Here is a 15,210-nt window from a genome sequence, read left to right on the forward strand (position 1 = left end):
TTCTACCTTTAATCTTTTATTTCAATAATGTCAACACAAAACGTCGTGATATAAAGACAATATCTTTAATCGACCTTCCTTAATTGGTAATTCTATATGCAGAAAACATGAAATTTTATTTCAACAGTGCATTTAGTATTAACAACTGCTGAGCGCAAACTGTTGCTTTCAGTTATTATAACGACGATTTTGAAGAATATGAAATCGTTGGTTAAACAGACAGATCGATGAATGCCAGGTGGATCGCAGCGTAACTTGAGCGACAGTTAAGAATACGGAATTCAACAGGTATATTGTTCAAAGCTAGTCACAACTAGTTTTAATGTTCCTTAATGTCTTTAGATATGGAGAATACTTTTGATATATGAAATGGTCTTTATTCCTAAAAAATGTTTGTAAATCGTATTTGAAAGCAATTGGATTATCAATTTATTATTCGAAAAGGAATATATTGGCGTGAAAAGGGCGTTGAATCTGTATATAAATAAGATTGTAAATGCCGTGATCGTCATATTAACAAGTGTTTGTTAGTAAATACAAAAAAAAAAGGTTTTGTGATTCGACCTTTTTACTTTCAGACGCGTTAGATTCTGTTCATAACAGTTTGTATGTAAAAAAAACAAAAACAAATGATGTCGGGCATTTAACGCATATACTGTGAAAATCTAAAATATATACATTTTGTGATTATAGGTAATGTTATTATATTTCCATAATATGTCAACACATGTATTATTATCCCACAGCTGTTAGAAGAAATTAATTACTATATGTACAAGCAGTAGTTTATGTTCTGATATTGAAAATAGATTCCAGTCATTTGAAGTTATTAATGAAACGAATGTCTGGTTTGATGAAATTCTTCAGTGACAGTATATTCTGCACTGATTATGAAATCTATTTGCAGTCAGCGACGCAAGAGGGATTGTTTTAAATTGTCTTTTTGGAGAAAATTCATATTGAAAATTAGGACTAAAATTGTGAGTGTTAATTGGAAACATATTCCATGCAGTAATGATGTGTAGGATTTGTATATCTAACATACCTGGTGACCGTATTTAGGAGAACTGTCAGTTGTCAGAATGAAACACGGAGATAAAGCTCATACCATGTTGCTGGAGAATTTAAAAGTCATTTCGGAACATAGGAGGCGCTCTTTAGCTGCAAACGAAAATTATAGGTATGTGTTTGTTTACATTAACTATAGATAAATGATATATCTAGATTACCATGAACATAAAACGAAACTCAAGATTATGCATGCTTTTCTTTTTTTCATTAGCACATAATGAAACTATAGATTTGCTACGTTTTCAGGTCAGCCATAAACAAATGACAAAATGTGACACATTTTCTAGGATACCATTAGCAGAGCATGAACCGAACGTTACTTTATAAAACTCTAGATATGTGATGTTTATTACTAAGACACAAGATAACACCTTTTTGGTTAATTTTAGTAACCTTGAAGACGATATAAAAAATTGTAATGCTTTCTTGAAAAGGTTTATAACAGGAGATAATCAAAACCTAAATATAAATTGGAAACATATCGTATAAATATAAATTAAAAGTTATCCTATCATTCGTGTATATTATTTATTTCAACTTAATGAATTGGATTCAATTTAAAAGTAAGGCGATTAGATAAATCAACATCCATATAAAGATGCACGGACGAGTCTTTTTGAATATTACGTAAATGTCAAAAATGAAATAAAAGGCCATTTTGAAATGATAAATAACATCAATAAAATACTTGTACATTTATATTACACAAAAATCAATTGGAATAGAAAAATAATATGCGACAAAAATGTATAATATTGCATGTCAGTAAATTGGAAAGTGTTTGAAGAAGTTTGTCTCGGTCGCACGAGAGGACTGAAGAGAGAGATAAAGAGAGAGGGAATGGGAGGGAAGACATAAACTACAATGTGTACTAATGTATTGAATTGCAGTATTGTGAAGGTTGTAATTTTAAAGCTGTGTTGTAATTGTCAAAACTTCACTTTCTGTTTTAATGTATTTAATGAGCAATACCTGTCGTTCAAAAATGAATTCTTGTATGTGGATTTATATAGTTTATAAATATATATTAACATATTGGATTTTGATATACATAATCATTTCTGAAATTTTATTACTTGTCAATCGATGATATTAATAATATAAGTAAGTGTTAGAAAAGGATCAAAAGTTATATGATGTATGTTATAATATCATGGACAGGAATCAAAACCTACACCTTACGACTTACTTGAATAATTTACACATTCTAACATGATCTGGACAAAGCTCTATCAAATTACTTCCATATCGAATGAAACTAAGTCTTTTGTCTTTGAATATTGAAAAAAAAAATTAAAACGTTCTAGGATTTTTCAATTTCTCAAGTGTAACTCTATAAAAAAAGCCGTAACCAATACTTACTTAAATCTTTACTAAATTCTGAGGTACTTAAATTCTTTAGAAATCCAACACAAAAGAAAAGGGATTAAAACATGGCGAAGTATATTTTGGTAAACAGTCTACATTTATTATGTCACACCTTGTCGATATTTTTTGTATATTTTGGTACTGCACTCGGCCACGACTGTTTATTACGTCATTATTTAAAATCTGTTGGATATGTACTGACTGATGACATTTTAATTTTGTAAAACATTATGTAGTAGTTGATACTGTTTTTATGATTCTGTAGCTGCGATTTCTACTAGATTGGTGCTTTGTTGATTTCTTTGGTATTTTTAAGTGTTTTCGTGCTTCATTCAATCTGATGCATCAACTCTTTTCCAAATGATTTCTAAATATATAACAACAATGAATATTACAAATGAGAAATCAAAACAATGAATCGGTACACCCTTTTGTCTATGAAAACACATGAGACATGACCTAGTGCAATGAATTAAGTATACAAAGGTGGTTATATGAGATCCTCTTTGAATAGATAAAAAGTAAAATCACAAAAATACTGAACTTCGAGGAAAATTCAAAACGGAAATGTCCCAATCAAATGGGAAAATCAAACGATAATACACTTCAAACGAATGTACACCAACTGTCACAATTCTGACTTGGTATACTGGCATTTTCAAATGTAGAAACTGGTGGATTGGACCGGGTTTTATAGCCCTAAAACTGTCACTTGTATGACAGTCGTATTATTAATTCCGATATATTTACAACGATGTGTGTCACAAAGAGTTGTCTATAAAGAAAAAAAAATGCATCAGTTATAAATGATATTCATAAAGAATTGTCTTTCAACAACAGTGAATCAGTTACAAATAGTTGTCTATAAACAAAAATGATTCTTTACAAAGAATTGTCAAATAACATCATTGAATCAGTTAGATAGAATAGTCTATTAACAGCAATGCATCGGTAAAAAAAGCTGTCTGTCAACAGCAATAAATCGGTTAAAAATAGTAGTATATCAAAAGCAACGAGTCGATAACAGCGAGTTGTCTATCAACAGCAATGAAAAGGGTAACAACGAATTACATTTGAGAAAGGCAATGTTTTACATATGAAAAAGACAACAATCCAGTCATAGATCAGATAACAAACGATGGCCACAGATGGGTCTTCAACGCTGCGAGAATTCTCGCATCCGGAGGTGGGCCTCACCTTTCCTCAAAATTAAAATGTGTACTAGTTCAGTGAAAATGGACGTCATACTAAACTCAAAAACATATATGACAATGATACATAAATAAACAAAGGACTACTTGCCATTACTGACATGTCAGTTTCAGACATACCATCATAAAATATATGAGAAGAACATAACCCGTATCATATCAACACCAATGTATAGAATATAAAGACTTCAAGTATAGTCTATTAAAAGCAATGACTCGGCAATAAAAAGTTGTCTATCAATGCAACACCAATGAATAGGTTATAAAGAATGGTTTTTCGGCAGCAAAGAATTAGCTACAAAGAGTAGTCTAACTTCAGCAATGAATTCGTTATATAAAGAGAAGTCTTACAACAGCAATGAATCGGTTATATAAAAGTAGTCTTACAGCAGTAATGATTCGTTTATAGAGAGTGGTCTAACGACAAGAATGAATCGGTAATACAGAACTGTCTATTAACAGCAATGAATCGTTTATAAAGAGTAGTCTATCAACAGCAATGAAAAGTTAATAAAGAATTGTCTTTCAGCAGCAAATAATAAGTTATAAAAAGTAGTCTATCAACAGCAATGAATCGTTTGTACTTGTTTGGCCTTATAAATATTTTGATATGAGCGTCACTGATGAGTTTAATGTAGACGAAACGAGCATCTGGCGTACTGAATTATAATCCTGGTACCTTTGATAACTAATTATAAAGAGTGGTCAAACCACGAGAATAATAAGGTAACAACGAGTTGTATATTGACAGCAGTTTATAATTGGTAACAGAATTGTCTATCAACAGCAATTAATCTGTTATATTGAGAGAAGTCTTACAATAGCTATGAACCATTTATAAAGAGTGGTCTACAATGAATCTGTTATATAAAAAGTGGTCTACAATAAACCGTTTATTAAGAGTGGTCTGCAATGAATCTGTTATATAAAGAGTGGCCTACAATGAATCTGTTATATAAACAGTACAACATCAATGGTTTGGTTATAAAGAGTCTTACAACATCAATTAATCGTTGATAATGAGTGGTCTAACGACAAGAATGAATCGGTGATACAGAAAAATGAATAGAATATAAAGAATAGTTTATAATCTTGGTACCTTTGATAACTATAAACAGCAATGACTCAGTTATAAAGAAATGTATATTGACAGCAGTTTATAATCGGTAACAGAATTGTCTATCTATATAAATGAATTGAATATAAAGAATATTTTTTAAAAGCAATGACACGGTTATAAAGAGTAGTCTATCAACATCAATTAATCTGTTATATTAAGAGAAGTCTTACAATAGCAATGAATCGTTTATATAATAGTAGTCTTACAATAGCAATGAATCGTTAAGAATGAGTGGTCTAACGACAAGAATGAAGTAATAAAGAGTAGTCAATCAAAAGCAATGAATCGGTTACAAAGAGTTATCTATTATCAACATCGAATCTATAACAAAGAATTGTCTATCAACAGCAAGGAATCAGTTATACAAAGTAGTATATCAACAACAATGAATAGGAAGCAAAGAGTTGTCTATCAACACCAATGAATGATTCAATCGTTTATAAACAGTGGTATATAATCAACAGCAATTATTCGTTTATAAATAGTGGTCTAACGACAAGAATGAATAGGTAATATAGAACTGTCTATGAACAACAATGAATAGAATATAAAGGATAGTATATTAACAGCAGTAAATCGTTTATAAAGAGTAGTCTATCTGATGTACAGTAGTTGTCGTGTGTTCAGTAATTTATACGTGTTTCTCGTTTCTCGTTTTCATATATATTAGACCGTTGGTTTTCCCGTTTGAATGGTTTAAAACTAGTATTTTTAGAGCCCTTTGTAGCTTTTTGTTCGGTGTGAAATTCTAACAACAGCAAATAATCAGTAATAGAGAGTAGTCAAAACACCAGTGATTCAAGTACAAGGAATTGTCTATAAACTAAAAGGATTCGGTAACAAAGAGTAAAATCAACAGCAATGATTCACTTATAAAGAGTAGTAAATCAGCAACAATGATTCAGTTATAAAGAGTAGTCAAACAACAGCAATGAATCGTGTATCAAGATTGGTAATTACACATCAACGTGTAGGCGTTTTATACGGCAGGGATTTCAAATCTCGCCCTTTTATGACAATATTCTATACAAATCACCAAAAAAATGTCGTAATTCAACCCAAAAAGCTAACTTAACATTTAAGCAGAACCATACACAAGGGATATAGTTACGATACTGTTTTCAAGTCATTAAAGATGGTATCTTTTGGAAGTAATATTGGTTCACTCATAGGGTCTTTGCGTCGGAAATAAACACAATTATTCTAAAACAAGTTGTTGGCATGATTTGGGTCGTGTTTTCTCGTATAATTTATAATGGTATGATAATAAACTCCTAACGGGAGGGATTTGCTTGATTTTCATATGATAAAGACAAAATCTCTCAATCAGTTTAATTGAATTCTGGAACTGGCATGATTGTAAATACTAGAAGTCTTTTGTAAATCAACATTTATCATTGTCATTCGCTTTATTCCTTCTGTTACCTATTCTAATATCTTACTCCGACTTCTAGTCACAAACTAGTCAAAACATTTACTAAATTGTATCATCGGTATAAGGACATCATTCGTAAATATAGCTCAACTTCTTATACGTTCAGGTATTTCACATCCAATTTTTTATGGAAATATTCTTTATAAAGCACAAAGGTGTCAGTATTCACCTCAAAAACTACCAAAACCTTTGAATAGACTTATTAAGAAGGGATATAGTTACGATACTGTTGTCAGGTCATTAAAGATTGCATATTTTGGCGTTAATATTGATTCACTTATAGGGTCTTTGCATCGGAACTAAACACATTTATTCAAAAACCAGTTGTTGGCATGACACGGGTTATGTTCTTCTCCTATATGTTATGATGGTATGATACTAAACCCCTAACGGGAAGGATTGTGCCTGATGTTCATATGATGAAATCATAATCTTTCAGTCAGTTTATTTGAAGTCTGGAGCTGGCATGTCAGTTAACTGCTAGTAGTCTGTTGTTATTTATGTATTATTGTCATTTTGTTTATTTTCTTTGCTTACATCTTCTGACATCAGACTCGGACTTCTCTTGGACTGAATTTTAATGTGCGCATTGTTATGCGTTTACTTTTCTACATTGGCTAGAGGTATAGGGGGAGGGTTGAGATCTCACAAACATGTTTAACCCCGCCGCATTTTTGCGCCTGTCCCAAGTCAGGAGCCTCTGGCCTTTGTTAGTCTTGTATTATTTTAATTTTAGTTTCTTGTGTACAATTTGGAAATTAGTATGGCGTTCATTATCACTGAACTAGTATATATTTGTTTAGGGGCCAGCTGACGGACGCCTCCGGGTGCGGGAATTTCTCGCTACATTGAAGACCTGTTGGTGACCTTCTGCTGTTGTTTTTTTCTATGGTCGGGTTGTTGTCTCTTTGGCACATTCCCCATTTCCATTCTCAATTTTATTCTATCAAACTTTGTTCTACTTAGATGTGCATTTTTCTGTTTGTTTGTTTTTCCAACCAGTTTGGGGGGAAGAGAGGGTGCTATCTCATATATAATGTTTTACACCGCCATATTTTGCGTTTGAAGTACGTCAGGAACCTTTATCCTTTGTAAGTCTTTGTGTGTGGTTTATTTTTATTTTAAGGTGGTGTCTATTTTGCTGAACTTGAAAGCATTATTGTTAAGGGACAAGATGAAGCCTCCGGTGCGGAATGTATTTATGCATTGGAGACCCTTGTGTGGCCTTTCTTTGGTCGGGTTGTTGTCTGCTTCTTTATTTTAAGTCTACAAAAAAGTGAAAAATAACTGTCATATTCCTGTTGGTCACTGACCTTGCTTGATTCGTGGCGTCCAATAATCGGATGTTGTTCTTAATAGAAGGTTTTATAAAACAACGTCACAAATAGAAAAGGAAAAACACGATATCGTGCAGTGCCAAGAATTAGCTGTTCTTAATTCTTCATTGCAGAACATCTCAATAATGAATATCATTTAAGTATTTCTTTAAAAGATTAAATAACTTATTGACGTATATCCATAGTTGCTTTTTAACCATTTTAAATACATCCATTGTATTTCTATAAATAATTCTGTTAAACTTCCATACTAAATATTTAAAATGGTGGTCAAATTTAGAAAAAATATTTCACCAATTATGATATCTGTATCCCGTCTGTCGATATTCAATAGCATAATACACAGGGAAAATATGCTTGCTTAAATATTAAATGATACATGTCAGGAATATGATTGTTGTTATCCATTCGTTTGATGTGTTTGATATTTTTGTTTTGCCATTTGCTTAGAGACCTTCCATTTAGAGTTTTCCAAGGAGTTCGGTATTTTAAGTTTTTTTTTCCAAGAATGCAAAAGAATGGTACTTGTATTTTCCGAAGCACCTGAGATCATCACTAGTGTTTGTTGGGCAAGTGTTGTTTATTCTTTAGTTTTCTAATTTGTGTCATGTGTACTATTGTTTGTCTGTTTGTCTTTCTCATTTTTAGCCATGTTGTTGTCAGTTTGTTTTCGATTTATGAGTTTGACCGTCCCTCTTGTATTTTTCGTCCCTCTTTTATATTTGTATATTGTCTGTTTTATATTATGCTTATCTCTGTATTACAATTAGTGAGACTATAATGAAATATTGAATATTTCTCTGATTCTTCAAATATGTTTTTAACATATTTGTTCGTTCTACAGACAAACAATTTGATGGAAAACGTTTATAAATTATCGCACAGTTCTTTTTTAGGCAAAACCCCACCAACAACGTTCGGTGGCTAAATAAGTTTTTAAACGGAATAGCCATTGCCTTTTTAAAATGTTTACTGCTATTTTTTTTCCGGAGATGATCTATTTAGTTGGGTTTTTTTTGCGCAATGTTAATGTGGATGTAAGTTTTTATCTTGAACTCGCTTTCCTGTCTTTCAGGAAAAAAAGCTACTGATTGCCAAGTTGGGACCTTCAAACTTTTCCTTAGTTTTTTTCTTTAAAGTTGTAATATTTATAGTTTAAATGCTGCATAGGATACAAGCTCCAAAACCGTGTGTCAGATTTATGATAGTATGTCCTTATAAGAAAAATTGACTTAATCTCTTTAGGTTTCAATGACTTTATAAAATTAAAAGTATTAGCAATCAATTTAATAATAAAATGGACCTCATATCTGTGCAGACAATGATTGATATAGGAAGATATGGTATGAGTGCCATTGAGACAACTCTCCATCCAATTCACAATTTATAAAAGTAAACCGTTATAGGTCAATGCATGGTCTTCAACGCGGAGCCTAGGCTCACACCGAACAGCAAGCTATAAAGGGCCCCAAAAATTGTTAGTGTAAAACCATTCAAACTGGAAAACCAACGGTCTAATCTATATTAAATTAGTATGGCGTTCATTATCACTGAACTATTATATATTTGTTTAGGGGCCAGCTGAAGGACGCCTCCGGGTGCGGGAATTTCTCGCTACATTGAAGACCTGTTGGTGACCTTCTGCTGTTGTTTTTTTCTATGGTAGGGTTGTTGTCTCTTTGGCACATTCCCCATTTCCATTCTCAATTGTATATATATAAAAAATAGTACATAGTGTGTAAAATCTAGATGGAATCGTTCGATTAAAATATTACAACAGTGTACACATTACAGTGACTAAATCATATTATTATGATTACTGCTTTTTTTTATTCAGATCATCTATTTTTTTTTTGTCGCACTTTTACCATTATTAAAACCTCGCAATAATTTTTGATTTTTCAACTTTTTTGTAAATGCTTTCTGGCTATCTCTCCTTTAAAAGGGTTCTTCGTTTGTCTTGATATATTTTAAAGCGGCAAAGTTAAAGCTGTTAACTTTTAAAACTTGGAAAGTACAAAGTACTAAATTTTGTAGTTTTTCTTTATAAATTTGCTTTCCCATTCACTTAAAAATCAATGACCAAAGTTAACGTTTTTTTCCCGCTTTGTGTAGATCCGTTTGGGATTGATGATTCCAAAATTTGTACATGTATGTACTTTTGGGTTTCTTGATCCTAATCGTTTTAAATAGTTTTGGGGTTGATGATCCAAAAGTTTATCTTTTGGGTTTGATGATCCCAAACGTTTTATGTTCTTTTAAGTTTGCTGATCCTATAATGTGTCATGTCATTTGTGTTTGATCATTCCAAACGTTTTATGTTATTTTGTTTAAAACATATTAGTTACATAACTATAATTCAAATATCACGTATAGTCAATATTGAAAGTGATGAAATAATTGTAAATATCTTTATGCTGTGTGTTGGTTTAAGGCCTTCTAGTCATTTAGTGGATGTCCGATGGTTGTTTACGGCCTTCTAGTCAGGATCATTTAGTGGATGTCCGATGGTTCAAAGTGTTGGTTTAAGGCCTTCTAGTCAGGATCATTTAGTGGATGTCCGATGGTTGGTGGTTGGTTTAAGGCCTTCTAGTCAGGATCATTTAGTGGATGTCCGATGGTTCAAAGTGTTGGTTTAAGGCCTTCTAGTCAGGATCATTTAGTGGATGTCCGATGGTTCAAAGTGTTTGTTTAAGGCCTTCTAGTCAGGATCATTTAGTGGATGTCCGGTGGTTGGTGGTTGGTTTAAGGCCTTCTAGTCAGGATCATTTAGTGGATGTCCGATGGTTGGTGGTTGGTTTAAGGCCTTCTAGTCAGGATCATTTAGTGGATGTCCGATGGTTGGTGGTTGGTTTAAGGCCTTCTAGTCAGGATCATTTAGTGGATGTCCGATGGTTGGTGGTTCTCTCCTGTCACTCCGGTTTCATCTATCTATAAAAAACAATATAACTTTCAATGCTGAAAGTAGTGTTAAACACCAATCATGCCTTCATTATGTAATCAACGTTCTTCACAGCCTTTTTGATACAGTAATCCTCAATGAAATGAACAGGAACATTGTTCATTACAAATTTGTTGCGGTATATTTGCCAAAGAAATATAATTTTACTTTTCTTTGCACACATCTGTTTTCTCATAACATTTAATATGGGTTATAATAGGTATTTTAACAAACTTTTTCGGCACTAAGCTAACACTGTACTAAATCATTCACTGAGGCTATACTCAGGAAATTTTCTTCTATAAGTTATATCATAGAAATATTAATCTGAGTCATTTGCGGTGTGTGTTCTTTTTTCTTTTCTTTTTTTAATCGATAGGTATTTATGTCATACATTTTGGGCGTCTTCACAATTTGATTCGACAATGGACAACATATCATATATAAGCTTGTTGTCTATATGACAATCAATGTAGAGAACATGTCAGACAGCCTCATGCTGCGACTGAATTATAACAGAAACTAGCCACAATTTAAATGAAAAAAAAATGCAGCGTGTCTTTTTTATTGTATTTTTGTCCTTTGTAGGTTTTTTCTTTCAATTTCGTAATTGCGTAATACACTCAGTAAAAAAATGTGTACCAAATCTCTCGTACATTTGTTTTGATATCACTGTATCCGGACCGATTAACTAAAAACAGAACTCTCTTGAATAGTTACCTAAAATAGAACATAACAATTGAAAAATATCTAATACACATTTAATTCCAGATGCTGAAACTTGCATCATTAAACTCATTACGACCACGTGCCAATAATGTGACATTTGTTGCTGGTACTGTATAAAGTTATGACATTATCCAGAATAAACATGCCTCGATACGAGCACTGATTGCAGTTTTTCTATGGCAGTTATTATTTTCATAGTGGTACAAACATACACGAAGCATGAATATTTACTTCATGGAACATGTCAGCTACATATAGGTTTTATTTCCACTTTAAATAGGTTTATTGCAAAAGAAAACTGCCCACCACTGCTATTGTATTTCATTTTTCAAATTTACACATTGACGTAAATAAATATTTTTAAATCTGTAAATGATGCGACAGATATTTAAATCGAAAAACACTTTGTGTACTAAATACGTAATTTTAAATCACGAAACAAAGAAATATTAATGAATCTCTGACGAATGAAAATAAAAACTGTAATACTTGAGACATATATTCACACCTTGAAATAAAAATTTAAAATATGTCTATTGCGTAAATTACAATTATTGTAAATACGACAGACTTGAGACAATGATGACTGTCAAAGAAATCAAACCTTTAAAAATATAAATCATTTGGATGTTTATTCACAGTTTTGTTAAGTACAAATGGAAAAAAAAACCCGACAATCATACAAATTAAAACAAACGATACCCAAATGCACATTTCAGAGACATTAACAAATGTGTAAAAAATATTCATAAATAATAAAAGATAGCAAAACAGAGAGAAAACGTGTTAATTTATTGTTATTGCCTGTCGCCTATCGAGAAACTACGGGTGTGTCCAATAAGAGTATAAAACAAATGTAGAAAGACCGTAAATGTCAGACGAGATGTTGTTGTGATTTTTAAATCAAAACTTCTGTTAATTACCAGACCTTAAGGAATAACATAGCTAGTTGACTAATATACCAGTAATAACATAACAGTTATAACAAAATGAGTTAATTAACATCTACTACATTTGTAATGTGTGAGACATATTGATTAGGTCCATTACAATTTCTGTTTGTGACATTGTTATATCAATATATGTCAAGATCGTTCCCAATATAGAAACTGATCATAATTTTACCTCCAATTTCCTGAAATATTTTTATTGAAATGGCCATCTCCTTCTTATAGCTTTTTCTGTTGCGTTTGAAGATTGACTGACGCAATGGACGTTGTTATCAATCAATTTGAAATAGTCAGCCCTTGTAGTAAACTTAAAATTTACGAAAAAAAACATTGCCTTTAAATATTTCTGGGACATTATATATATTTTTATCATCTTCCCAGCTGATTTCCGTAGTTGAAAAAGTTTGATTCGATTTTTTTGCAAAATTATGTATACGTGTTAGTTATCGACATAGTTGGAGCTTGATTTTATTGTAGGTTCTCACGTGAGAAATGGTATCTTCTTCTTGCTAAGTTAGTAGTCTGTAAGACCTCTTATTTGGATGTTTTTAAGTTTGTTTGTATGAGACAACATGTGGTATAGTGTTGATGCTATCGCAGAAGCGGGGATATTTACACGAGAGTCAATTTGATTTCATTTTTTAGCTCAGCTTCGTACAATTTAACAACAAAAGCGTGTTAAAAAAGATAATGATCATTGATCAACTTAAAAGTCTTACATGAACCAGTTCAGTCAATTCATAGAACATGGATATTATAAAAAGATGAATACGTTTTATTTCCAATAGAAAACCCATCTTTGGCAACACCAATTCAATGAATAGCACATTAAACGGTTACAATAATGGATAAAACAGCTCAAATCTAGAATATTAGTTGCATTTTCGTTTTTTTTAGTTCCGCTTTAGTATTTCGTTGTTTTCCTCTTATATTTGATGTGTTTCCCTCAGATTTAGTTTGTAACCTGGACTTGTTTTTTCTCAATCGATTTATAACTTTTGAACAGCGGCATACTAGTCAAATGTGTGCCTTTATATATTATTTAAGGTAAAGAACAGAAAAGCAGACACAAATATGCAAAATGAAATTTAACTCAAAATCTGAGAAAAGACCCCAATACTTAATTTCTTGCTACTAAAGACACGTAGGAACTAACTATCCCAAAGTTTAACCTATATAACCTACTGAAAATACAGTAAACATATTTCATAATATACAACTAACTACAAAGCCCAATAAATATAGATTCAATACATAATATGTCAATACAATTTTATGAATAATTAAATTGATACATTCCTACCCTTTTGCTTTCTAGCATTTCCATACGTAGATGTGTAAACCATTGCCAAATATGCTATTGTTTGGTGCACTAATATGATAAACAGAGAAAATCAATAAAAATAACTAAAACGGTTTAATAAACATTCAGAAACTAGTAGAACTATTACAATAATAGTTTAGTCCTTTTTGTGCTTCTTTGTTAAATATTTGTTTGTTTTTGTTCTGATTGAGATTGTGACAAGGTGATGACTGATGTACCCCTATTTTGACAATTTTACCTATTACATCTGTTTGTTCACACATCGTTGTCAAAATAATGGAATTTGATGCGACTGTCATACAAGTGAAAGGTTTAGCGCTATAAAATCGGGTTCAATCAACCATCTTCTACATAAGAAAATGCCTGTACCAAGTCAGGAATATGACAGTTGTTGTCCATTCGTTTGATGTGTTTTATCTTTTGATTTTGTCATTTGATAAGGCACTTTCCGTTTTGAATTTTCCTCGGAGTTCAGTATTTTTTGGTTTTTACTTTTTTTTTGCATTTAGTTTTCTCAAGTTAAATTATATAGATAATTTGTGTTGTAAATAGAAACACTATATCTTCTCTTTTCTAACGCATGATAATTACATCTGCTTTATTAAAATTGAAATGAGGATATATTAAACGCGCGAAACTTCGATATTTTTAGACGAAAATAGATAAAATCAGAGAATTTAAACAAAAACAAGATCTAATCGAATAACGTATTCTGTTTTAAAATAAGAATTGCCTAATATTTCAGATTGTGTTGTGTAACAATACGAATCTGAAGAACTTTTGTACAGAAATATCCTTCTTGCATGTTATAATTTCATTTTGGTTGCATAAATGAAACCTTAGCATTGTTATCTAGAAGCCAAATAATTTTGCTTTATTTCATTTTAATCTACTTCGACGTGCAATTTTGCTATTCCGATCAGATATCCGATTCATCTTACTTAAATAACACCCATAGAATAAAGCAAATCAAATTTCAAGCAAAATTTTAAAATCAATATGCATGAAAATGAAAAATAAATACATTGACAGAATGCAAAATTTACCGACGAATCTTAGAATACATTAAAAAAGGCTCTGTGATTTTGCTTTGTGACTTGACATAATCTTGTATTCCTATATAATTCAGTCAGTTTGATCGATTTGCGTTGCCTTTACGGAATTGAATCTTTTGGTCTCTTATCATATAATTTTGTTTTAAAGATGAGAGATAAGTTGAAGAAAACAACTTAAAAGGAACAATGGGAAGTTTATTTTTAGCACTATAAAGAGCTATGATAATAAAAGATATATTCACTTTGAACCAAACTATCGTCATAATTTTATATACTACTCATTCTAACGTGAAAAATTTATCTTCTTTGAACATCTGCCACAAGATTCTAAAAGATCTGGACTAGATATTGGTCTTTAATATGATAGAACATTTCTCATGATAGTCTTTTCTAGAATAGTTTTACTAGTCATAAATAATTATAGGTAATAATAATGAAATTCTTTGAACATCTGCCACAAGATTCTAAAAGATCTGGACTAGATATTGGTCTTTAATATGAGATAACATTTCTCATGATAGTCTTTTCTAGAATAGTTTTACTAGTCATAAATAATTATAGGTAATAATAATGAAATTACATCATGTGTTGTAAAGATTTTGTCTAAATAAATCAATTAATGGTCTATCGTAGAATCCAGAGTCCAAATTTCAAAATATTATATATATA

At 31.4% G+C, this 15,210-nt stretch overlaps 1 protein-coding gene across 2 annotated transcripts in view; it reads left to right on the forward strand.

The window, feature by feature from the left end:
* Positions 1–217: 217 nt before the first annotated feature.
* Positions 218–15,210, forward strand: part of LOC139517456 (potassium voltage-gated channel subfamily B member 2-like) — a 120,493-nt gene continuing 105,500 nt past the window's right edge. For both annotated transcript variants that reach the window (XM_071308523.1, XM_071308534.1), the window contains exon 1: positions 218–1,180. In XM_071308523.1, coding sequence (XP_071164624.1) covers positions 1,083–1,180 — 98 coding nt within the window. In that variant the 5' untranslated portion in view covers positions 218–1,082. The remainder of the gene's footprint in view (positions 1,181–15,210) is intronic.

This window comes from Mytilus edulis, chromosome 1 (assembly GCF_963676685.1).
Source record: "Mytilus edulis chromosome 1, xbMytEdul2.2, whole genome shotgun sequence".
Taxonomy (NCBI): domain Eukaryota; kingdom Metazoa; phylum Mollusca; class Bivalvia; order Mytilida; family Mytilidae; genus Mytilus; species Mytilus edulis.